At 38.4% G+C, this 24,045-nt stretch overlaps 1 protein-coding gene and 1 pseudogene across 6 annotated transcripts in view; both read left to right on the forward strand.

Annotated features, from left to right (window-relative positions):
- AZI2 (5-azacytidine induced 2) overlaps positions 1-24,045 on the forward strand; it is a 41,769-nt gene that overhangs the window by 15,481 nt on the left and 2,243 nt on the right. For 3 of the 6 annotated variants that reach the window (XM_043966273.1, XM_043966274.1, XM_043966275.1), the window contains exons 3-8: positions 1,933-2,058; positions 2,602-2,701; positions 4,707-4,855; positions 14,198-14,256; positions 20,173-20,291; positions 22,212-22,265. In XM_043966273.1, the coding sequence (XP_043822208.1) occupies positions 1,933-2,058; positions 2,602-2,701; positions 4,707-4,855; positions 14,198-14,256; positions 20,173-20,291; positions 22,212-22,265 (607 nt within the window). Of the gene's footprint in view, positions 1-1,932; positions 2,059-2,601; positions 2,702-4,706; positions 4,856-14,197; positions 14,257-20,172; positions 20,292-22,168; positions 22,266-24,045 lie in introns of all 6 variants that reach the window. The other 3 variants (XM_043966278.1, XM_043966277.1, XM_043966276.1) reach the window with 3 other exon arrangements.
- On the forward strand, positions 4,866-6,763 carry LOC122728108 (annotated as a pseudogene).

The following is a 24,045-nucleotide window of genomic DNA, read 5'->3' on the forward strand; positions in this document are numbered from 1 at the left end:
GGGTTCAGATTTTATGGGAGTGGGGAATTCCTGTGGAGGGAATGTGCTCTCTCTACCAAGGGAGAGCAGTAACTCTTCTCTAACTTGGAGTCATGAAGGGTGAAACCTCTTTGATTTGACTGCTGTGGCAGTTTCTTTGGAAGGGCTGGATTCTTTTTCTTGCCTTTTTTTCTTTAGGCTGGAACCTGGGATCTCATCGGTATGGGTAATTTAGTAAATGGAAACTCCCTCCATTTATCTGCAGATCAACACTTTGCCATAGGCATTGATGGTCTCAGCCGCCTGCCCAGGGTCTTAAGAATCCATTAGGTGTCAGAAGCAGTTCTTGAACAATCTTCTTAACTGAGGCTGGCTAGTAATTGCCATGCTTACAAGCTGACACTCACTGCACATTATAGAATCTTTGTGTTTTTGGTGGAATACATTTTAAATATGTACTCAGACTGAAATGATCTGCGATCTCATTCATGTAGATCTTCACATCAGTGACACAGATCACAGCGTGTCTGTGTCTGCCATGCACATTCCGCATGGCCCTTGCCTGTGTCCTCCTTCCTGTATATAAATGTAAACCTCATGAATTGTATGATCTTGATCCTCAGGTTAGAATAGTTATCCTTAGGTGCAAACCTTTATTTTGTAGTATAGAATGCCAATAGAGAACATGGACTTTTATCTTTTACAAAGGCAAGTTAGTTAAAATTGAAGGAAAGCCCACCAACAAGTTTCCATAGGAAGCAGGAGAAACTGAGAATTTAGGCATGGACCTCACCTGATGGGTGTGTTCTTAATTTTTCCCAGAGTTTAGTCTCAAGGTTTTGTTGTTGTTCCATTTTGGGGAATATATATCAATGACAACTTAATATTAAGTGGTCTAAATGTGGGTGTGTAAATGTTATAAAAATATACTTCAAAAAAGCCTGCCATTTCAAGATTTATAATGATGAAACTGATTCAATGTAAATTAAGATGTATATTGAAGAAATTTTAGGTCCACTGGGCTTTGGTTTTTAGGAAATATGCTTCTCTCTGTGTTAACATACCATAATGTTTTAAATCTGCCTCTTCCCTCTTTTTCTCTTTCCATTTCCATTTCTAAAAGCGAACATCTTCCACAAAGCATTAGAGTGTATTGTTCAATCAATCAGAGCTCTGTTATCTTGCTATAAAATCTTGGAAGGAACTTGCTAGATAAATGACATTGTAAAATTTAGTCAGATTATTTAAGCCTAAGTAACTATGCCAATTAAAAAAAAAATAACAAAATCCTACTGGTATTTACATTTGAAGACTTTTTTGGAATTATCAATTTATAGAAAGTTAGCATTTTTCTTTAAAAAGTTGATTTTTAAAACTATTGAATTTACATAAAAACACTTTTAGGATTCAAATCTTCCAAGGCAATACAGCTTCAGTTTCTTATAGGTTATAGGTAAAAATGGTTTGGTAAAGAGAAATGTGCTCTTTAGCCAACCTCCATAACACGCATTCTCGAGTTAGATATTCCTTTACGTGGTATCTTCTTCCAACTCACATGCTAATGACCTGAAAAAGTTAAAGCAAGTTAGAAAATTGGTCAGTTTAATCTCTCATCAAATTAAATTAAAATTTCCTAAATTGAATGCTACCAATATCCCCTACTGATTGCAGCTCTAACTTAAGGAGTTACCATTCAAACAGAATTTTATTGTAGAGATATTCTTCCAAGCAAAAGGTTGACAACTTTCCTTTTGCATTTTGTTCTGTTTAAATTATTAGCGTTGATTGGTTCAGTAAAACATGGAACTTAAATCCAGTTATCCTTTGATTTTTTTTTTTTTTTGGTCCCTAATTTGCAAATTTTGAAGTAATCAATTAGACCTTTAGAGAAATTAAAAGCCCTGTTAAGTAGTATGAATTCTTGAGTTTTTCCACCTATTCTTCTGCATTTAGTTTCTTGAAAACCGATTAGATGAAGAAACAAGCCCTGTAGGACGAGAACAAGTAAACAAGGCCTATCATGCTTATCGGGAGGTCTGCCTAGACAGAGATAATTTGAAAAGCAAATTGGATAAAATGGTAAGTCTTTTTGAGAAATGGAGTGAGATTAGTGGGGTGCCAATGACCATTGTCACTTCCGCCATTCTGATTTTTTAAAAAGAGGCTTAAAACATGCTAAATTTTCTTTCATTTTTTTTTCTGTTTTAAAGATGGATTAATAGTTTTTGAGAATATTGTAGGTTATAGCATAATTTTTTTTTAAATAGTATAATTTCTAGAACAAATTAAGACTAAATAAATGAGGGGCTTTCGTTCTAAAATATGGCTGGAGTTAATTTTTTAATTTTTTTTAAAGAAATGACATTGAAATGAAAGATAAATCTCTCAAATTCAATGAGGGCATCAGGCATTTGTTACTATCAATAAGAAAATCCAGAGAATAGAGAATATCCTAAATAAGGAAAGAAAAAAAGTAAATGGATGACAGCCAAGGTCAAACTTCTTGGCCCAGCCTACTTATTTACAGACTAAATACAGCTTTTTTTCTAATCCCTTTTTGGAAATTAAAAGAGATCACCAAGGTATGGGTTTTATACATATGGGCTTGTCTTTTCTCCCTAGACTAAAGACAGCTCTGAATCTTTGAAAGTATTAATTGAACAGCTACAAACTAAAGAAGTAGAACTCCTTCAGCTCCGGACTGAGGTCGAGACTCAGCAAGGTAAGCAGCAGAGCAGCAGTTTGTCCTGCAGCTCTTATGCGGAGACGGCACCTTTCACTGTTCCTGGAAAAAGTCCCCTGATTGGGCAGCCAGGTGGCGCAGTGGATAGAGCACTGGCCTTGGATTCGGGAGGACTTGAGTTCAAATGCAGCCTCAGACACTTGACATTTAACGAGCTGTGTGACCCTGGGCAAGTCCCCTGATAAACCTTGTGGGGAGGCGGGGACCAGTCAGAGGGTCTGCTAGAAAGAACACTGACTCTGGGAACCACAAGACAATTTGGATGCTCGCTCTGCGGCTATTCACCTTTGGAGGAGCCTGGCTTCTTCATTTGTAAAGTGAAGGATGGGGTTACATGTCCTCTGAGCACCCTCCAGCTTTGAACCTAGGATGTTGTATACATCGTCAGATCCAGTCACCGTAGAGGACCTGTTTGCTTAATTTTCCTTTTTCCTTTGCTTTTACGTAAGGTCTCTGTTAGTTAACATATTCATTGCATCCTCCTCATTTTTCTTTTATTCTAATTTTTTTGTATACTGTTAATATTATTTCATATAAATTGTGTTCCTTCCTCCAAGAGATAATAGGAGGGAGGGTTGTATGTGTGTGTTGAGGGTCTCATTAATCTTGCAAGGACAGTGAGAGAGCTAGGAAAACTATGGGAGAAATAATTATAGCCAATATCTTGGAGGGGAACCCAATGTTCTCCCCTTCTTTCTGAGCCTTCCCCCACCCCACCAAGGTCCAGTTCTCCTTGAAAGTGGGATTCATCTGGGTCAGAGTCTTGGGTAGAGACAGATCCCACTGTCTAAATAAATGAAGGACTTTACTGATTAGATTTAGCCTGCACAAAACCACACCTGGGTGGAAACCACTGTGCTCCCATCATCTTGGGTGGGATCTGCATTCTTTCTGTGGTGTCTTTTTGACCAAGATTCGAGTGACATAAGTCACTCAACCTCATTAAATATTATGTACCTTCATTCGTGGCAACCAATTAAATTTGATTGCTTTTAACTGTTAACTAATTAGATTTGATGGCTATGTGAAGGACCTCCTACAGTTAGAAGGGTATATAAATTGTGACCCCACCGACACTAGGGGTCTTTGGTTTGAGAGAGTTGTCCATTGACTATCCTTTTATTAATAACCTACCGGCCTATTATTAAAATTAAATTACATAGAAACTGTCTCATATTTTTAATCATCACAACCAGATGGCCAGGTCAGGTGCCATCCTGTTCCCTACAGCGTGGAAGACCTCTGGTGTAGATGGAGAGGGGGAACACAAACTTAGAATGATTGGGTGGGCCAAGAAGGTCATTGATGAAACAGATCCTGCCATTGGCTGATTGGGCCTCTGAATGTCTCTGCCTCTGATTCAAGCATGCTGAATTCTCCCCATGCTCCCCTTGGTCTTAAACACTGGAGGCTTATGGAGTGGACTAGACAAGATGATTGTAAAATTTAAATGGATTTTTATCATGCTAATAGCATGAAACTTTAAACAGGATGGAAAGTTAATCTTTCATATTAAAACTGTAGTCAGCTCTGTTTATCCATGGCAGATTTTTTATCCCAATCTGGCCCCAAGGGCATGCTCTCGTCCCCTAATTAGAACATAATCAAGAATATCTACTGAGGGGAAAATCATAAAATACATTATGAAAGCAAAAGAATTCTTAGACTACCTGTTGCTCTGGACCAATCTCTACTTCAGTGCCACGAGATCTTTGCGACGTGACTCTAGTTATTCTTATGAAAAGCTCATTTGTGCATTTTTCCAGTTCTTGCTATAGAGGAAGAATACTACATTTGGAGCCATGGCACCTGGGCTCAGATTTTGGCCTTGTCACTTCCCATTTTGTGGCCTTATCCTCAGGGCCATAGTTTCATTTGTAAAATTAAGAAGCTAAAAATAAGATAACTTCAGTCCCTTCCTATTTTGTCTGTACCACAGCGCTGTTTGTGGATGATTTGAATCGTTGCTGCTTCTTTTTTGTAGTGATGCGGAATCTTAATCGACCTTCACCTCACTGGGAGGTAGAAAAGTTGAGCAATGAGCTGAAAATCCGTGGTTTGGAACAGGAGCTGGAACTGACGAGAAAGGAATGTGCTAGTGTAAGAACAGAACTGCAAAAATCTAAACACAAGGTATATTGAATTCTGAAATTAAGTGGCTTTGATCTGTGTCACCATGTAGGAGTTATTCTTTTTCTTGAATCCCAAAGGTCACTTAAAATACATCTTTAGAAACAGAATAGGAATAATCTCCTGTTGTGAAAACTAGACCTTATTTTCTCATATGACCATATCTTGCAACATATTGTTTTGGCATATATTATGGGCTTGCCACGACCTTCAGGTTGTGTTATTTTGTTGAACAGCCTAACAATGTAAACCTTGAGTTGCATCAATTTTCTCTAGTTGGTTGAAGAAAATTGGAGAGTGGTTAGCTTGGAGAAGAAAAGACTTGAGTGGGGAAACATAACTGTCTTCAAGAATTGAGGGACTGGCTCTTTTTCCGGCCGGAATCTTGGCAGCCGTAAAAGAAAAGAAGAACTGACCATCCATTCCAGAGTCCCTTCTAAAGAAAACGAAAGGCTTTTGCAGTCCTGAAGTCCAAACACCCGAAAAAGAAGATGGCTATTAAAAAGCTCCTTAAGATACGGAGAAAAGTCATCTGTGAACAAGCTAACTCTTACCATAAGGAGTACAGAAGTGAAATCCAGAGGGCCATAATGGCATACAAAGCTGGCAACTACCGTTTACCTGCTGAGCCCAAGTTAGTTTTTGTGATCAGAATCAGAGGTATCGATGGTGTTAGCCCAAAGGTCCAAAAAGCATTGCCGCTTCTTCATCTTCACCAAATCTTCACTGGCACTTTGGTTGAGCTTAACAAGGCTTCAGATAACATGCCGAAGATTGTGGAACCCTACTTTGCATGGGGTTACCTGAACCTGGAGTCTGTTTTGATTTGATTTACAAATATGGTTATGGCAAGATCAGGAAACAGAATTGTCTTGACTATCAATGCCCTTATTGCAGAATCTCTTGGTATATGGAATTCTCTGCATGGAGGACTTGATCCACAAGATCTGCACTGATGGTAAGTGCTTCAAAGCTGCCAACAACTTCCTGTGACCCTTCAAATTATCTTCTCCATGGGCTGGAATGAAGAAAAAGACTACATGTTTTGTGGAAGGTCGAGATGCTGGTAACAGGGAAGATAAGATCAACAGGCTTATGAGAAGAATGAACTAAAGGTGTCTACCATGATTGTTTTTCTAATGGTCTGTTAATAAAAATGCCTATGATAAAATTGAGGGGGGGGGGAGAATTAAAGGACTGTCATTTGGGAGAAAGATTAGTTTCATATTATTTTTGGCCCCAGAGTGGAACCAGGATCAGTGGCAGTTAGTTCAGCCTAAAGAAAATATTTCCAAATCTTGGAGCTGTAGATTGAGCTCTCAGGAGGTAGCAGATCTCACTCATGGGACACTAGATCGGGGCTTCTTAAACTTTTTCCACTCATAACCCCTTTTCATCTGAGAAATTTTTATGCAGCCCTAGGTTTATAAATATATAAAATAGGCATACAAATCAAACATTTACTGCCAAATTTTTTGCCCCATATGAGGCATATGAGTCCCATATGAGGTTACAACCCACAGTTTAAGAAGCTTTGCACTAAATAGATGACTACCTGTCTGGAATACTGTAGAAGTGATTTTTATTCAAATTAGGGTTGGACAAGGTAACACAGAAAGTCTCTTTTGAATTTAGAGCTTCAATGCGGTGACTTGTGATATCCATTATCTCCCGAATTCTGTTATTCCTTTATACAAGAGAAGAGTTTGTCTCCAAGACAAAGAGTTTGTCTCCAAAATTTTTCTTATGTATATTTCTACATCTAGATGAAATCTTAACCTGGGGGCCATGAACTCGTTTTTGTTTTTAATATTTTTTTTTTTTTTTGGTGAGGCAATTGGGGTTAAGTGACTTGCCCAGGGTCACACAGCTAGTAAGTGTTGTGTCTGAGGCCGTATTTGAACTCAGGTCCTCATGAATCCAGGGCCAGTGCTTTATCCACTGCGCCATCTAGCTGCCCCTGTTTTTAATACTCGGTTTCAATAGAATTCGTTTTCCTTGTAATCCTATGGATTTTATTCATTTGACATTCTTCTGAGGAGGGCTTCATAGGCTTCATCAGACTGCTCAAGGGACCCAGAAGACCTAAAGAAGGTTAAGACCCCCTGGGCTTGATAAAGCAGTGGGGAGAGACTCTGGTCAGGGCTGAACAAATTGACTGTCTTTGGTGTGAACACCCAGAACTATTAGAGTAACATCTTAACATATCTAAAGTCAGATTTCCGGTATTTTCAGTCATCCTGAACACATTAAGTGAGCATTACAGTACTTTGGGAACTCTTTCAGAAAGTTTAATTATGAGATGATAAGAAAGGGCCAGATGATTCAGTTAACTTTTTAAAAAATTTACATTCCTTGGTTTTATGAATGCTGCTGCGTTAGGAGGGAGAATGTGTTTGAATAAACCAAATCATCAAAGCAACAGGGTGTGAGTTTTATCTGATATTGGGAGAGTTTTTACAGATTTGGTTGAGTGCATAGTATGTGCTCAATAAATATTTGAATTGAATTGAATCTGACTAGTTCGGGGCCATTTAATTGTGTGGCAGAAACCCTTTACTATTCCACTTCGGGAGTTCTGTGAGGATCTAGTTGCTGCTACTCATTGTCACTGGTGGCAAGGATTCGTTGAATGGTCATCTGCCAAGGCACAGGACTGTACACTATGTGGGGATGTCCTCATTTTTATAATGAAGATATTAGACCGTATGATTTCTAATGTTCCTTCCACCTTTTAAGTCCTTTTATCCTGCCTGTGCTTTGAGCATCTCAGATAGTGGAGGGCAATGTTATATGACTTCTTATGATTTTTGTTTACCTTTGCCATTGATGCCTATAGCTTTTAAAAAATGACTACTGACTTAGGGCTACTTTCTGTCTTACTTTCTTGGGCCAAATAATTCCCTTTGTAACCTTTCAGTCAGTGAATTTCTGTATTTGCTTCAATGCTACTCTGCTTCTGAGTACTTTCCTCTAAGGATTCATTAAAGGAATGGCCTGTTACTAGAAAGGAGAAAGGGAGAAGTTTTTTAGGTTAATTAGTTGTGGCAAGGGTAAGCTGTGTAATCTAGAGCATTTAGAGAAGGCAGAGACCATTGACCCTGTGTGTTCCTAGAGGTGTATGGGTATTTAAGAAGGACCAGCACCTCTGCTGTGAGGGCTTGCTGAGGGTAACCAACAGGCCTCAAACCTGTCAGTGACTTAGAGGGATGTCCACCCATAGCATGCGAAGACGGACCCCCGCTGAATGGGGAGGTGAGAATTGGTTCCAGTGGCCACGAAGGTGCTGAAGAAGGTGCTATGAAGGCTTCGGTCTTGGTCACACAACACCAAGGTCATCCACTGCATCCTGGACCATCACCAGTCGTCCTGACTTTTGTCTTGCCACTGGACTTGGAAGCCTAGAAGAGGGAGTGAGGCTGATGAGCGAGTGCAGCTCTGTCTCACTTGAATCCAATTCACACTCCAATCAAAAGATATCACCTTGTGATGTCATTGGTCCTCTTTGAAAATGAAGGACAGGGGCAGCTAGGTGGCGCAGTGGATAAAGCACCGGCCCCGGATTCAGGAGGACCAGAGTTCAAATCTGGCCTCAGACACTTGACACTTACTAGCTGTGTGACCCTGGGCAAGTCACTTAACCCCCATTGCCCCGCCAAAAAAAAAAAAAGAAAAAGAAAAGAAAATGAAGAACAAACTACAGTAGACTCCCGTTCTATTTGAGCTGTCAGTTTGTCATTTCTCCCTGCTCGACTATAAGTTGCGTGAGGGATGGGGTCATGTCTTACCTTGACCTTATCACTCCCTTATAAGCTCACACAGTGCTTTATATGCAGTTGGCAAAGAATAAATAGCAGTGAAATGAGAGGGTCTAGTTTGGAGTCTGCCTAAAGAGTAGAAATAGAGGCCTGGTCTTGAAACCAGAGAGCCTGGTAATCAAATCCCTTTTTATAAGCAAATGAGACTCTGCGCACAGTAAAGTCTAGTATATTCAAACCTAAGATGTTATTCAAGAAAATTTGGGGATCTGGAAGTTAGGCTTCCTTAAAACAAACTTCACAAAATATTAGTAATGTCACAGCAAAATAACCTGATAGTTTTTATTAATTTCTATACATTTTTGCTATTTCATTATAGAATGACTCTCCCCAAAAACAATATTATGCATATATTTAAATAATTTTAGTTCCTAAATTAATACACTACTGATTTTCTGCAGCCCACTAGATGGCACCAAAGGGAACAAAATTACCTGGAGTTGAATTTAATGATCATTTTCTTTTAAATTTTGATTATGAAACGACCGAATTTTGTACTGTTATTTCTTTGAATGTCTTTGATTTGGCAATATTTCTTGCATTATATGGTGTACAAAATATTGTTATTGCTAATCTATGTCAGGGTTGTGTGTGGATGCCATTAGTAGTTTCAGAATAAAAATAGTTCCCATACCTATAGTACTTTTTGGGGGGGGGGCAATGGGGGTTAAGTGACTTGCCCAGGGTCACACAGCTAGTAAGTGTTAAGTGTCTGAGGCCGGATTTGAACTCAGGTCCTCCTGAATCCAGGGCCGGTGCTCTATCCACTGCGCCACCTAGCCGCCCCCCTATAGTACTTGAATGTTTACAAATTCCTTTCCTTACGATATTCCTGGGAGTTATAGAATACAAGTAGTGAGAGTATTTTATCGGTTCTGAAAGTGACACTCAGGATTTGGAGCTTTCTCTGGGTCTTCTGCCTGGTAAATGAGTATATGAGCCAGCAGTCGGAGCCACATCTTGTGCCTCCAAGACCCATGGCCTCTTCACAGTGAAACACCACCTCCCCTACTCCTACCAAGAAAAAAGAGTCTCGAAATGAGGTGCTTTCATTCTCAGTTCATGTGTCTTTATTACATATTTTGAGCAACACGATAATATTTTTCAACCAGTCCTTTGTTTTTCCTGATATTAAGACTTAATTTGCCTCTGCAGCTTATGCCTACAGCTCCGAGTTATTCACAGTAGGGCCAAATAAAGCAAGACTAATCCCTCTTTCACATGATAATCTTTCAAATACATGAAGACAAACTATCCCTTCTGAATGTCTAGGCTAAATAACACCAGTTCCCTTAATTGACTCTCATGTGGAATGTTATCTTGGTTCCCTTCACTACTCTGGTTACTCTTCTCTTACACTCTGAAGCTAATAAAATTAATAAAATAAAATCCTTTCTAAAACATGGTGCCCAGAAGTGAAAACGGTACTTGGAGCCAGGCAGACCACCCGCTTAGCCCCAAGCACTGTGCTGCCCCTAAGACAGGAGTCGCTTCCTTGGCTATCATCTCTTACTGTTGACTCTCTGGACTGGCAATCCTTAGAACCAGCTGGCCACATCTCCCCTTTCTTGAATTGGTGAAGTTCATTTTTTAACATAATGGAGGCTAGACTTGGAATCAGGAAAGCCTGTGTTTGGATTCCAGCATTAACATTCATTCGTTGGATGACTGACCAGGTCATCTCACCTTTCTGTTCCTTAGTTTCCTCATCTGTAAAATGAGGGGGTGGGATTAGGTGGCTTCCAGACGCTCTTCTAGCTCTGATTATCCCTATGAAATTTCAGCCCGATTAGAGAATGGCTTAGTTTTCTGGACCTTGGTGGATTCTTTTTGGATTCCGATTGTCGTCAGTGTTTAACAATCCTTCCTAAATTTGTGCCTTCTGCAAACTTGATGAGCATTCCTGATGCCCTTAGCCATGTCATTAAGAAACACGTTAAAAGTCAGGGCCACACACAGATCCAGAGCCCCTCTGCTATCAACCAGTTTACACATGCACCCAAGGCTACACATGACTGCTTTCTCATTTCTGCCATTTCACTAGTTTCAAAACCCTTAAACTGGGCCATTGTCTAGGCCACATCTCTACACATTGCCCGCAATATTAAGATACTTTGTCAAATGCTTCGTGGAAATCCAGATAAACTCTAAGTCCAGCATTGCCCTCCTCTGCCGGTCTGCTGTCACAAAAAGATATCTAGGTTCGTCCAGCGCGACCTGGTTTTCATAAAGTCCTTGTGGCTCTGTAGATCGTGACTTCCCTTTCTAAAGTTCACTCCCTGTTCCTTTAAAAATACATCCTAGGATTTTTCTAGGAATCTAAGTCAAACAGACTCACTCCCTGGTAGACTCCATTCACTTGCTTGTTTTGAATATTCAGACATTTATTCTCTAACCCCGAGATGTCGGTCTTATTGTCTGCAGTCTTTAGGAGGTCATTGACAGTGGTCAGGCAAGCGTGTGTGTCAGAGTTACTTTGGACATCAACCTCACCATTAGGCATTTTGGTTCTGTCCAGTTCAAAGATCATTTTCTTTGGCAAAAACAACAGAAACACGGATAACTGAGTAGTCCTGTCTTCCGTTGTCCATTATTGTATCATCACAACAGGCAACGGAGAATGGTTCTGCATCTTCTCCCGAGTTTAGTTAAAAAACAAAACACCCACAGATACCCCTTTGTTCAGTTTTACTCAGTTTTCTTGGCCAGCTGTAGTTTGTTCTAAGTCTAATGCTTTTGAAGATACTCTTATAGGACCACACTCCATTTTTTTTTTTATTAAACTGCCTTTGCTTCTGTTATCTGCACATCTTTAAAATGATATTTATACCCCTCACCCCAATTTCTACATCTTACTCCAAAACTCAAGGGACTTTATGAGCTTCTTGATTGACTCTAGATAAATTCTGTTTGTAGCCTTGCTATGATCTATCGGTCTGATAACTGCCCAAAATGTGTACATCCACATTAGTCCCTTTGTGTTCCCCTTTCTTTTCCTCTTCCTTGGAGTTCATTCTTTTTTGTATGTCTAAGATTTCATTTTTGAGAGCTTCCCTTCCACCCTGGACCAATTCTCTCTTAGAAATGTAACTAATCAGTGAGACTTTATCAGAGTTGTCAGATACAAAGACAAGAGTGAAACAACCTGCCTTGGACAGTTTATATTCTATAGGGGAAAACTGCATGTAGATATACAGACTAGATGGGGTAATATTGTCGGGGCAGGGAAATACTAACACTTATGGCCTAGCTTCCTAAACTGGGGGTGTCACAACCCTATATGGGGTCACATAACCAAGTATGGGGGGTTGTGAAAAATTTAGCAACAGTCAAAGGTTATGTATACCTATATTATATACCTACATATCCGGGGTCACATAAAAATTTCTTGGGTAAAAAGGGATCACGAGTGGAAAAAGTTTGAGAAGCCCTGACATAAAGGGATCAGGAAAGGCCTCATATAGAAGATGACCCTGGAGCTGAGTTTTTGAGGAAGCTGGGACTTCAGAGAGGCAGAAGTGAGGCTGGAGATAAAAGATGGAGTATCCTTTGTGAGGGACAGTAAAAGAGCCACTCAGGCCTGACTGTGGCATACAAGGAGGGGGGGTACTGTGAATGACATCAGGGTCAGGTGGTGAAGGACTGAGTGCCAGAGGACTTCATAGTTGATCCTGGAGGCTACAGGGAAGCCCAGTTTTGAATTAAATTCGTTAGCTGACATAGAGCAGTGCTTAAGGAAAATCACTTTGCTAGCTCTGTGGAAGAAGGCAAGGAACTCAATAGCATCAAAGGAGCTGAACTACTGTTGTGGCTCTGTGTGAGCAGGGAGGAGGACTGGATACTGGACGTGCATGAGATCCTGCCTTTCCTGCTTCTGAATCCTCTGAAATCTGTGGCCGAGGACAGACTGCCTCTCAGATTGTATCCGTCTTTGCTTTTCTCTCACAACTTCACATGCCCACAGAGTTCTCATCATTTCTATTTCAGCAACCACTTCTTCCCCAGTGGTGAGAATTTGAGCCGTGATAGACATTCCTTTTGTTAGTTCTTCTGTCTTTTACTGGATGAAATGATCTTTAAGGCAGCTCAAGGTATTATGAGCTGCTCTGTTTTTGGCAGAGAAAAAGCTCCATCAGCTGTTTGGAGAATTCACTGTTAGATCAGCCTCAGAGCCAGGTTTTTCCTGTCTCCCCCATTTAATACATCTCATACCTGACCAAGCATTCCCTCTATGATTTGTGTCTCTGACCACATTTAGATCTTCACTGTCCAGTGTAGCCAATAGCTACACGATCCAGTGATCATGTAACTTCTGTTTCTTTCCTTGGGGACCTTCACCCACATGATCTCCACCAAGCTTCCCCCTTCATTCTTTCTGACTCCTAAACACATTTAAAAATATATACTACTGGGGGCAGCTAGGTAGCACAGTGGATAAAGCATCAGCCCTGGATTCAGGAAGACCTGAGTTCAAATCTGGTCTCAGACACTTGACGATTACTAGCTGTGTGACCCTGGGCAAGTCACTTAACCCTCATTGCCCCGCAAAAAAAAAAAAAAAAAATTTGCGTGTGTGTGTGTGTGTGTGTGTGTGTGTGTGTGTGTGTGTGTGTGTGTACGCACGCACGCACACACACATACACACACACACACACACCTGCTCTGCCCACTTTCTCTCCCTTTCCTCCCCCCTTAATGCCTCTTGTATCTGGCATACTCTTCCAGAGCCCCATTGCTAGTCAGAAGTCTCGTCCTAGCAAGTTTTGAGGAATATCTGGGACGTAAGGTCTGTCATAGTTCACTTTGCTTGGCTCCTTCTGTTTCGTGCCTTTGTATGCCACTGTCTGAGGCAATGGACTTACTGTTCTTTTCCTTGGCTCTGTGTTCATCGTAGCTACTATCCATGGTATCAAGCCGGATGACTAGGTAGATGGAGGCCTCCTGTTGGAGTTTAAAGCATTTGAGTTTAGAGTTGTAAGATTCTGGCTAAATAAATACTGTTTGGGAGCATGCCAGTTTTAAGTACATTCCAGTCTGGGCCAAGTTATTCAATCATTCCTATATTTTAAGATGCGGTCCACATAACTTAATTCCAGTTTCAGACATCATCTCCTTAACCAACTGGTCATTTCTCAACTCTTTCTAGCTTGCCTGAAGCCTTTGCCTTCATCCAGCAGCAGTAATTAAAGGGGCACCAAGTGCTCCCTAACATCTAGATGCCATAAATCCTTAGTCATGGTTAGCGGATTCCTGGTGGTAGTATTTAAAAGAATAAATGGATACTTTTACAAAAGCATTTTATTAAATTTTAAATTATATAAACTTCAGCTTTACTTTTTCTTTTAATTAAGATCTTTTTAAAAAGTTATGGGATTATGGGCTTAAAGTTGGACTTACTAATTAAATGTTTTATGAATGATTTATACATTTATATGTATAGAGCTCTATAATTTGCTTCTAATTAATGTAGTACCATACTTGAAAATTAACTGCCTCAACTTTATTTTTATAATTTTTTTAATGAAAGGATCAGTCTCAGGAAGACAATCTCAATAACACAGACTTCCAAAGGCCAAGCATTCCAAGGTACGAAATATTTTTGAATTTTAAAAATTTCAAATTGAATTTTTTAATACTACTTTGCAGCTGTGAAGTCCTATGAATGCTTATGTTTGCATGGATATTAACTTGCTATGGTATGTCAGATTTGGTTTTATTAATCTATTTCTTTATTCTTCATTTTGGTCCTTTTAAAAGCTTTAGTCTAATGAATCTAGTGGAGTCCTGTTACTTCATTATTATTTATCTATATATAGACTAAGGCATCAGTTTACTCAGTAGACAAATTGCTAGAAAACTACATTGTTTTTTGTAAATTGGGTAATATTTTAAACATACCAAAGTATTTACTATTTAAAGGAATCCTACGTTGAATCTTTTTGTGAAATGAGTCATCCTCCTAATTTTTAAAATATTAATATGATTTTCTGTATTTCATAATTCAGTTTTATGAAGGTTAAATTTCCAGAAATCTTTCAGGTACAGCATGATAATAGTGTACACTAATATAGGACTTTATAGTTTACAAAGTACATTCCTATTTGATCAAATATGGATTATTAATAGTCACGGTGAAATTTTTACCTTGCACATGTGAGATTCTTTTATTAAATTTTTTTCAATAAACAAATATATTTTTCTCCAACCCACCACAATTTGAAAAGAAAAAGAACAACAACGACCATGTAACAAATGTGCATAATCAAATAAAACAACTTTCTGCATTGGCCAATACAGTTGAAAATATGCACTCTGAGTCCTCTGTCAGGATGTTGGTAATATACTTCATCATGGGGCCTCTGGAATCTTGATTGACCATTGCATCGATCAAAGTTCTTAAATCTTTCCAAGTTGTTTGTCTTTATTGTTCTCCTGGTTCTATTTACTTTATTCTTATCAGTTCATACAGATCTTCCCAGGTCTCTCCGAAACTTTGACTTCTGTCATTTCTACAAGTATTTTTGTGTATGAGTCTTTTTCTTCTTCCTTTAATCTCTTTTGACAGTAGAAACCTATTAGTGGCATTGTTGGGTCCAAGTCTATTCAGTTAGGCATAGTTCTGATTCACTAGAATGATTGGTCTGATTCACAGCCCCACCAGTAGTACATTACTCGACCTGTTTTCAGCCCCTCCAAGAAGTCATTTTCCTATTTTTGTCAGTTTTTTTGAGGTGCATAAATTTGTATTTTTCAATTGGGGGGTGGTATTTATTGTTATCAATTTGAATCAGTTCCCTATATATCTTGGTTTTGAGATTCATAAGAGAATTTTGTTGTGAAGATTGTTTTTCCCCATTTACTAATTTCCTTTCTAATTTTGGTTACATTGGCTATTCAAAGTCATTTTTATGTAATCAAAATTGTCCATTTTATCTTCTGTAATCTTACCTAGCTCTCCTTTGTTTGGTCATGAACTCTTACCTAGGATCATAATAAAATAACCACGATAAAGTCTATGAACTGCCACAACACCATCTTTTCTCAGATATACAACTTCATTGTACTGGATCACTTGGCCAGAGAGCAGCTTTTTGGTATAGTCTGCAGCAGTCAGAGAGAGGCCAACAGCAGAGGTGCATTAAATGTTAGACTAGAGGGTGGGCAGGAGAGGGCAGTACCCCCAGAATAGCCTCCAGAGAAGTAAGCAGACAAAGGAGGCTTTCATAAGGATGTATGTTTTTGCATTGTACATATTTCTTATCCAGGGTAAAACATAGACAACTGTGAAACCTCATAGCAATCTTGGTTTAGTTACTACAGGAACATATGCTTAAATAAAGGAAGTGTATGTGACGTTATTTCTTCTAAATATTCCTTAAAGGGATTAAAAAGTAGCGGTATTTAAAGGTCTATAATTACCAAGAGTAGTTTGCCCCCACCCCCAATGTGATGCATTATCCTTTGGGGTCTTTTTAAAAGCTAACTATGGGGCAGCTAGGTGGCACAATGGATAGAGCACCGGCCCTGGAGTCAGGAGGACCGAAATTCAAATCCTGCCTCAGACACTTGACACTTACTATCTGTGTGACCCTGGGCAAGTTACTTAATCCCAATTGCCTCACCAAAAAAAAAAAAAAAAATCTCTCTATACCTGTGTTTACCAAGTTGATTTTCTGTTAGGCAGTACACACCTTGTGTCCTGCAGCTTCCTTCCTTAGGTGCTGACAAGTCCCGGTTTTTTAACATTAAACCTTAGGAGTGGTGGCCACTTCACACTACTTACTATTCATCTTTGAATTTGAATGTTAGGGAATGTTAGATGCTGCAGAAGAGGTTTTGGAACAAACTCCCTAACTAGAAAATAAGGATTAAGGAAAACCTAGTTGTTAAAATTTCCCTTAGAGAAATCCTGGCTCTTGTCCCAGTGTACTTTGTATTCATTTCCTTGCATTGTCTCCAGGAATGTTGAATTCAATCTAGCAGACTTTAAGGAAACCAAAAAATGAGGCTATTTTCTAAGCAATCAAACTACTAGAGATTTCATTTTTGGGTGCTGGGAGAATGTCCCCATAGATGGGACAAGGCAAAAAGCCCTATAGTTAAAGAAAATCTTGTATTGCAGAGAAGAGATTTATTTGTTAGAATGAGTTTCTTAGGATCTAGGAACCCAACAGAATCTAGTTCAACCCTTGCATTTGATACATGAAGAAAGGCCCCCAGAATGTGAATGATTTGTCAGAGGTCACTCAGTTCAGTAGAAACATACAGCTCCATATACCCTATAGTAAAAACTTAATAAATACTTGCTTTGGAAGCTAAAAAGGAAAACTTCTCCGATAGTGAGGGGATATTGGAATAGATAACCAATGTGAATGGAGAGCTTTTTTCTCTCAGGTGAGATTTTTTTCCTTTTGTTTTGTTATTTTTCATTGTCCTTAAGGCAAGAGATTCTTACATAGCATCTGGAATTTTTTTTAACAAAAAATTGAACCTTTCTTCTTGCCTCCCACCATTGAAAAAGAAAAACTTACAGAAAGAAAGATTTATATAGCATTTTCAAAAGGTATCTATATATTGCTATGTGTTGATTTATACAGAAGAGAATCTCATTTGGAAGGAACTTGACTGGGCATGGGATCTTATCCATACCTGATCAAGAATCACCTTTGTGATGTAACAGATAAGTAGTCATCCAGCCATTGCTTAGGGTAGTGCCTGGAATACAGGAGCTTCATAAATGCTTGTCAGTGACTGACTCCAGATGCCTCCAATGAGAGGAATCCCAATTCATTCTGGAGGCATCCCATCTTATTTCTGTACTGTGTTATCAACAGCCTAGATGTGCCTCTATGCATCTTTCACTCATTACTTCTTGTCCCTCTAGAGCCACACCCTTTAACAGGTGTCTCTCATAGACTTTTTCCCTCCTACAGATCTTGAGAGTTACTGTCCCCATGGTCTTCCGCCTAGCTTCATATAGCATGCTCTCCCGCCCTGCCACCATCTTAGTCACCTTCTTGTTGGATGAATAATCTTCAACTAAAGAGCCTACTGGAAAGCTTCTACTTGTGATTATTTTAAAAGACAAAATGCTGATTTTTCTTTTTAAAATGTGCTTTTAATTCAGTAAATATAAGAATGTGGAATGTTGTGCTGTTGATTAAATTAAAGATTTAATCTAGGCAACTGAAAAAAGGCTAGTGGCTGTTATCTCAAAATCATGATATGAAAATATCTTTCAAAAGGGGAGAAAGTAATTTTCTACAATAATATTTGGATGTCAACAAATATAATGATAAAAAAATACTTAATTGGTTTTATTGTGTTACCATCTTCCCCCTCCATCTTTAAGGTAGTTTTCAATTTAATGATTGAGCTGTCATTTCTCAGTTATCCACCAGAGGGAGGGCTTGTACTTGGTAATCACTTGAGCTATGTTACCCGTTTTCAGTTGCTGGAACTAAAGGCTCCTTCCCCTCACAGGTGTGTGTGAAACCTGCTGGCCTTGTTGTAAGTTTGGCCTGATTTTTAGCTGCCTGCACTAGAGAACATTGGGAGTGGGGGCTCGATAGCTATGAGCCGGTTACCATTATAGTGGGATTGTTTCATGCTTCTCTTGGTTAGGTGTTTTGAATGAGTTGAGTATTCGGTATGATGTGGACTGCAGTGCTGTAGATTCAGTCTTTCATGGTTTGTTGAATTCTTTTATTTTCTTGAAGAAATCGGATAACATCTGGGTCATCTCCTTAAAACCATAAAAACAAATTCATTTTAAAGTGTTGGTTTATCATACTCGACATTGAATTAACACATGGATGATCTGTGCTCTTTTGTTGCCATGTGAAGAATCTTTGGGAATGCCCAGAACTGCACTTGCTGTCTGTTTGACACACAGACAGGGGCCTACACGGAACATTTACTGTAGACAACATCCTGTTGGCTTATTGGGGAGAAGAGAGGTGCCCGGCTCCTTGTTGTGAAGTAATTTATCCCCATCAAAAATTTGACCAAAAAACCATGGTTTTTAAAAAACGTACTTTGTTGCAATTTGTTTTGCTTCACTATGCATATTTGTTACTAGGGTTTTGTTTGTCTTTTGTTCCCCCAAGGGGGAGAGGAATTGGGAGGAAGATAAAATAATAAATGCTCATTTTTGGGAAAAACGGATTTTTAAAAAACATACCTGGTTAGCAAGTGTAGTTGCAAAAGACTTAGACCACCAGTTTGTTTTGTTAGAAGTGATGTAACACTGATTGTGATTGCTGCTATTAAACAAATATGTGCCCTTTTCATTGGAGTGAATGCTATACAAAAAGAAAACCTTTAAAAGTAATTAAATCAAAATAATTCTAATATTTTTATGCTTTTTATGCATCCACTATTTTAACCTTTCCTGTGTAGCTAACCAATGACCTATTTTTTTAGGCTCTCATTTGGCTGGAACTCTATCTAACAGAAGAAAAACAGTGAATATCTATTAAATTATTTGTTTTCATTCATTGAATAACATTCAAAAATGCAAGATGCGACCATTTCAGATTTAACGTCTCATTTACAATTTTTCATTAAAAAATGTTTATATGTAGCACTCATAATCAGAAAGTACAGTCTTTTAGAAGATGAATTCATTCTCTCTCTCTCTCTCTCTCTCTCTCTCTCTCTCTCTCTCTCTCTCTCTCTCTCATACTGTGATAGGCTTCGACCCTAGAACAGTTGGTTTAGATCCCACTTCCTCAACGTACTCCTCTGGGAGACTCTGAGCAATTCAGTCTCTTTATTTCTGAAATGAAAATATTAAGACCTGCAATACCTAACTCTCCCTGTGAGGTTTTGAAACTCGGTGACAAGAACCTTTATAGAGTGCTGTGCTCATCAAATGATGCTATTTTTTAGCCTCTTGTCTGGGAAAACTTCTCTCTTGGACTGTCCAAGTCAACAAGATGAGATGGTTAGTCAGAAATGAAGAAATTTTAATGCCTCAAATGTAAATATGTTTTATTTTGGCTTAGGTAGATGTTAAATGAGTCCAAGCATCATATGTGTATAATTTGAATTCATAGTTTCTAGATTGTAGGAGTAAATATCAAATTCTGAATGTTGGTTTGCTTTTGTCTAAACTTCATTTATAAGTTAATTGTTGATGCTGTAATGATTAACCAAATTATTTTGAAAGCAGTGTATTTTCTATGTTTACATTTTTGCTTATTAACAAATTAGAATGATTTGTCTCTTTAATAATATAGTTCAAATGAATCACTTAAAATCCTAAGGAAAAAATTCAGTTATGCATATGATTTTTTAATCTCTTCATTCCATAATACAGGTTCCTTTCTATCTTTTTTCATTTAATCATGGTTTTGTTTATATTTAGACATGAATTTTGACAAGAAAGTAATTCTGTTCAGATCTCCTTTTAATGTATATCTTTAAGTTTGAAGTACTATCCAGAATATGATCTTAAAAGGAACAGTGATCATTATGTTTTTAAAATCTATATTTCAGTGAAAACATGCAACATGCCTATTGGGAACTCAAGAGAGAAATGTCTAATTTACATCTTGTGACTCAAGTGCAAGCCGAACTACTAAGAAAAATTAAAACTTCATCTATAATCAAGAAAGGCAAGTCATCACCAGAAACCTGATTTTAGCCATTCTGTTTGAAGAGCAGTTTGCTAACATATCTTTTCAAAATCTTATGATTTGAAGATAATAAACTAGAGAATAACATGTTTCAGGCTACCTATTCTCTGTTTTGGCTGTAGCAGACTCATAGTGGTCAGCTTCACACGTAAAGGTGTCACTGAAATGTTTTGTCTTTCGTCCTGTATTCTGTTCCCCTTGTGGCTTTATTTTCCTCTGCCAAGTGTTGCTTATGTGTATAAGGCTGAGGTGTTAGGTTGACTCTATTTGACCTTTTACCACAACTTCTTCATGTAAGAACAAAAGAAGGCACCTAGACTTGTGTTTTCTGAAATCCATGGTAGGCATATAATATGCCAAGTAATAAAATCTTCTCAATTTTTGTATATATATTTTTTAAATAAAACATTTGGTTGGACTTTTTTTTCCTGTGTACTTTGCCAAACACAAGAATTTCTAATGTAGTAAAATGTATTTTCTGAAAAAATCCCGAGTTGAATTATTTTGTAAAGAGAAGAATCTTTTTATAAGGTCACCTGCTAGCTATTCTAACTTATAAAGTGAGAGTTTTGCATGTCCTCTTATTCTTTTTTTGTTGTTTTTTTTTTGCGGGGCAGTGAGGGCTAAGTGACTTGCCCAAGGTCACACAGCTAGTAAGTGTCAAGTGTCTGAGGCCGGATTTGAACTCAGGTCCTCCTGAATCCAGTGCCGGTGCTTCATCCACTGCGCCACCTAGCTGCCCTCCTCTTATTCTTAAAACAGCTCAACTATATTTTCAGCACAATTCTCTTTAAAAGAGTTTTTTGGAATAAAATGTGAATTTATTTATAGAATAAAATGTGAACATAATTTTTTTCAGATCAAAGTGAGGAAAGACAATGATTTGAAAAAGAATAAAAAACCTTTTTATCCTGATGTGGCACTGCATCAGAGACTTGATTCTGATGTTTCATAGCTGTCTGACCAGGACAAATCATTTTATAGCCTTAAAACTCAGTTTCTGGGGGGCAGCTAGGTGGCGAGGTGGATAGAGCACCAGCCCTGGAGTCAGGAGTACCTGGGTTCAAATCCGGCCTCAGACACTTAGCACTTACTAGCTGTGTGACCCTGGGCAAGTCACTTAAACCCAATTGCCTCACTTAAAAAAAAAAAAAAACAGTTTCTGGAGGCAGCTAGGTGGCACAGTGTATAAAGCACTGGCTCTGGATTCAGGAGAACCTGAGTTCAAATCCAGCCTCAGACACTTGACGCTTACTAGCTGTGTGACCCTGGGCAAGTCACTTAACCTTCATTAACCCACAAAAAAAAAACAAACAAAAAACAACAACCACCAACAACTCAGGTTCCTCTTCTGTAAAATGGAGATAGAAAGTTTTGCATTTCCTCCTACCTTACTAGGTTGTTATGAAAAATTCCTTTTAACCCTTAAAGTATAATGGAATTATTTGTTATCATCATTCTCATCTTATGCGGGGGTTGTGGTAATCAGCTCATTCATTAGCTAGTTGAGACAATTTGGTAAACAAGCAAGTTACAATTCCTTGTATGCTTGGATTTTGCCTGGGCTTAAATGTTTTGGTTTGATTCTTTAAATGGGAAATGAGTGAGAAAATCTAATTCCTGTAAGAAAAATATTACCTAGTAACAATAGTCCATTTTGAAAAGTCCATTTGATTCTTTTCTTGGGTTCAGCTGTGTTTAATGGAAAGCTGGGGACTATTTCTCTCTTTTGCTACTTAGATCAGTAGACAGGCTTTTCCAGCTTTGGGGGGCGGCGGGGAGAAGGTGTTTCCTTCATAATTGCCACTGGATTATCCTGTGACTTCTCATGAGTAATATAATTTCTGGTGCTTAAGGCCATGTATTTTCCAAGGCTGATTTTCTCAAGTGTGAATGCAGGCTCAAGGGAAGTATTCCCATCCACTGAACATGCCGCTAGGAGCGGAAGCAGAGGTAAGACTTGCGTAGGTCTTTCCCCTGCTGCCATGTTGAACCTGATATTAAGCAGAGCTGCTTCCAACCCTGCCTTCCCCACCTATCCTGCATAATTGATATAATTTATAATGCAGTTCTTCTTGCTTCTTTCCAAACTGCATTATATCAAGCTTTTGCTATGTATGACATTCTCATTGAACTACAAATAATCTTATCTTCTAATCTAATATTTCTAAAATTGGGGAGGGCAAGAGGTGTGTTGGAGCCTTCCTGGGTTAATCCTCATACTAATGTGCTCTTTTCCTTTTAAAATATAGATTATAACCAGTTCCATCATCTATTGGTTGTCTTAGAGCAGAGTTCCATGATAAGAAGTTAATTTATTATGTTGAGAGAGCTTTTATGGGAGCCTTAGTTGCTTTTTAGAATGAAAATATATAGAAACCTAGATAATTGTTACTAGCTTCAGTACATTAGAACTTCAAGTACACCAAACTAGGTAACCATTTATTTTTATAAGTTGTAAACATACCTTCACCAAAGCTCTCTTCAGATTCTTCATTGTGGTGCAGAGGTGAGCCAGGGCTTGGAAAGACGCCACTAGCTGAATGGGATTACCAGCAGACCCTGCTAAGATAGAGATTTCATTCACCAGTTTAGTGAGGGCAGAAAAGCTCGTGATTGTATTGGCTGTGGAGTGATGTACTCTTTAGCTACAGTAACCTTCTAAAGTGCTTTGAATCATAGACGGGTTGTGGTGAGTGTTGATGCAAGAAAGAACCACACAAATCCAATAGATGTGATCATAAGATTTGGAAATGTTGGAACGAAAATGGCAGAAATTACAGGAAACTAGTGTGTAGTGCACATGAAGGCCAAAAGCAAAAGAAGGTCTCTTTGCTTAACATTGTTCTAATGCAACCATCCCAAGGTCGGGAAAATGGAAATCTGTATTTTACCAGTTTTAAATTGATAATAATTTAAACACAAATTTGAATTTTTATTTACTGAAATCACAGATGAGTAATCCAGGAGTTTTGTATTTAGGGATTATATACAAGCACTTATTCATTTTTCCACAGATATTCCTTTTTACTTAAGGGGTTTATTATATCTTTTGATTCTCAGGTATTATAATGAATATTTCTTTAAAATAGAGTTTCACTCTATTTTAGAGTTTCACTAATTTGTACAGAACATTCCTATACCTTAAATATAGTTAGGTTTTACTATACTTGTTTTGTTGTTGCTTTTTTAAATATGGACATCTGTTGCAATTACTGAATTTAATAAACACATACAGCTGTTACTTTTTTAAAATTCTGTGTAAGAAGCCCAAGGATTTTTAGATAATTCCTCTGTAGTACAACAAAACTAGATTGACACAGATCCCACTATTCAGTATTTCTGGTCATTCATTCTGCCTACGGACACGTAGGCTAAACAAATGAATAGTATGAACCAAACTCCACAGGAAACAATTAACCTAAAGAGAACCTCAGTACTTACGGACATGTCAAGAAGCAGTGTGCTAATAAAGTGAAGCACTGGTGTGCCAGGCGTTTTTATTAGAATGAAGTTTTGTAAAGCATACCATCATCCTACCCTATAGGACTTCATAAAGAAAGTGCTCTCTGGGCTCTATTTCTCTAGATCTCACAAGAGCCTGTCGGGGAAAGGCTGAGAGTCTCCATCCCCGGCTAAGTAACTTGCTCAGTCCCAGACCTCTGCTTTGTCCGAGTGGTGCTGGGAAAATCCCAGGGTTCTTGACCCAAAACTGAACGTAATGACTTCTTTA

Source organism: Dromiciops gliroides, chromosome 5, assembly GCF_019393635.1.
Source record: "Dromiciops gliroides isolate mDroGli1 chromosome 5, mDroGli1.pri, whole genome shotgun sequence".
NCBI lineage: Eukaryota > Metazoa > Chordata > Mammalia > Microbiotheria > Microbiotheriidae > Dromiciops > Dromiciops gliroides.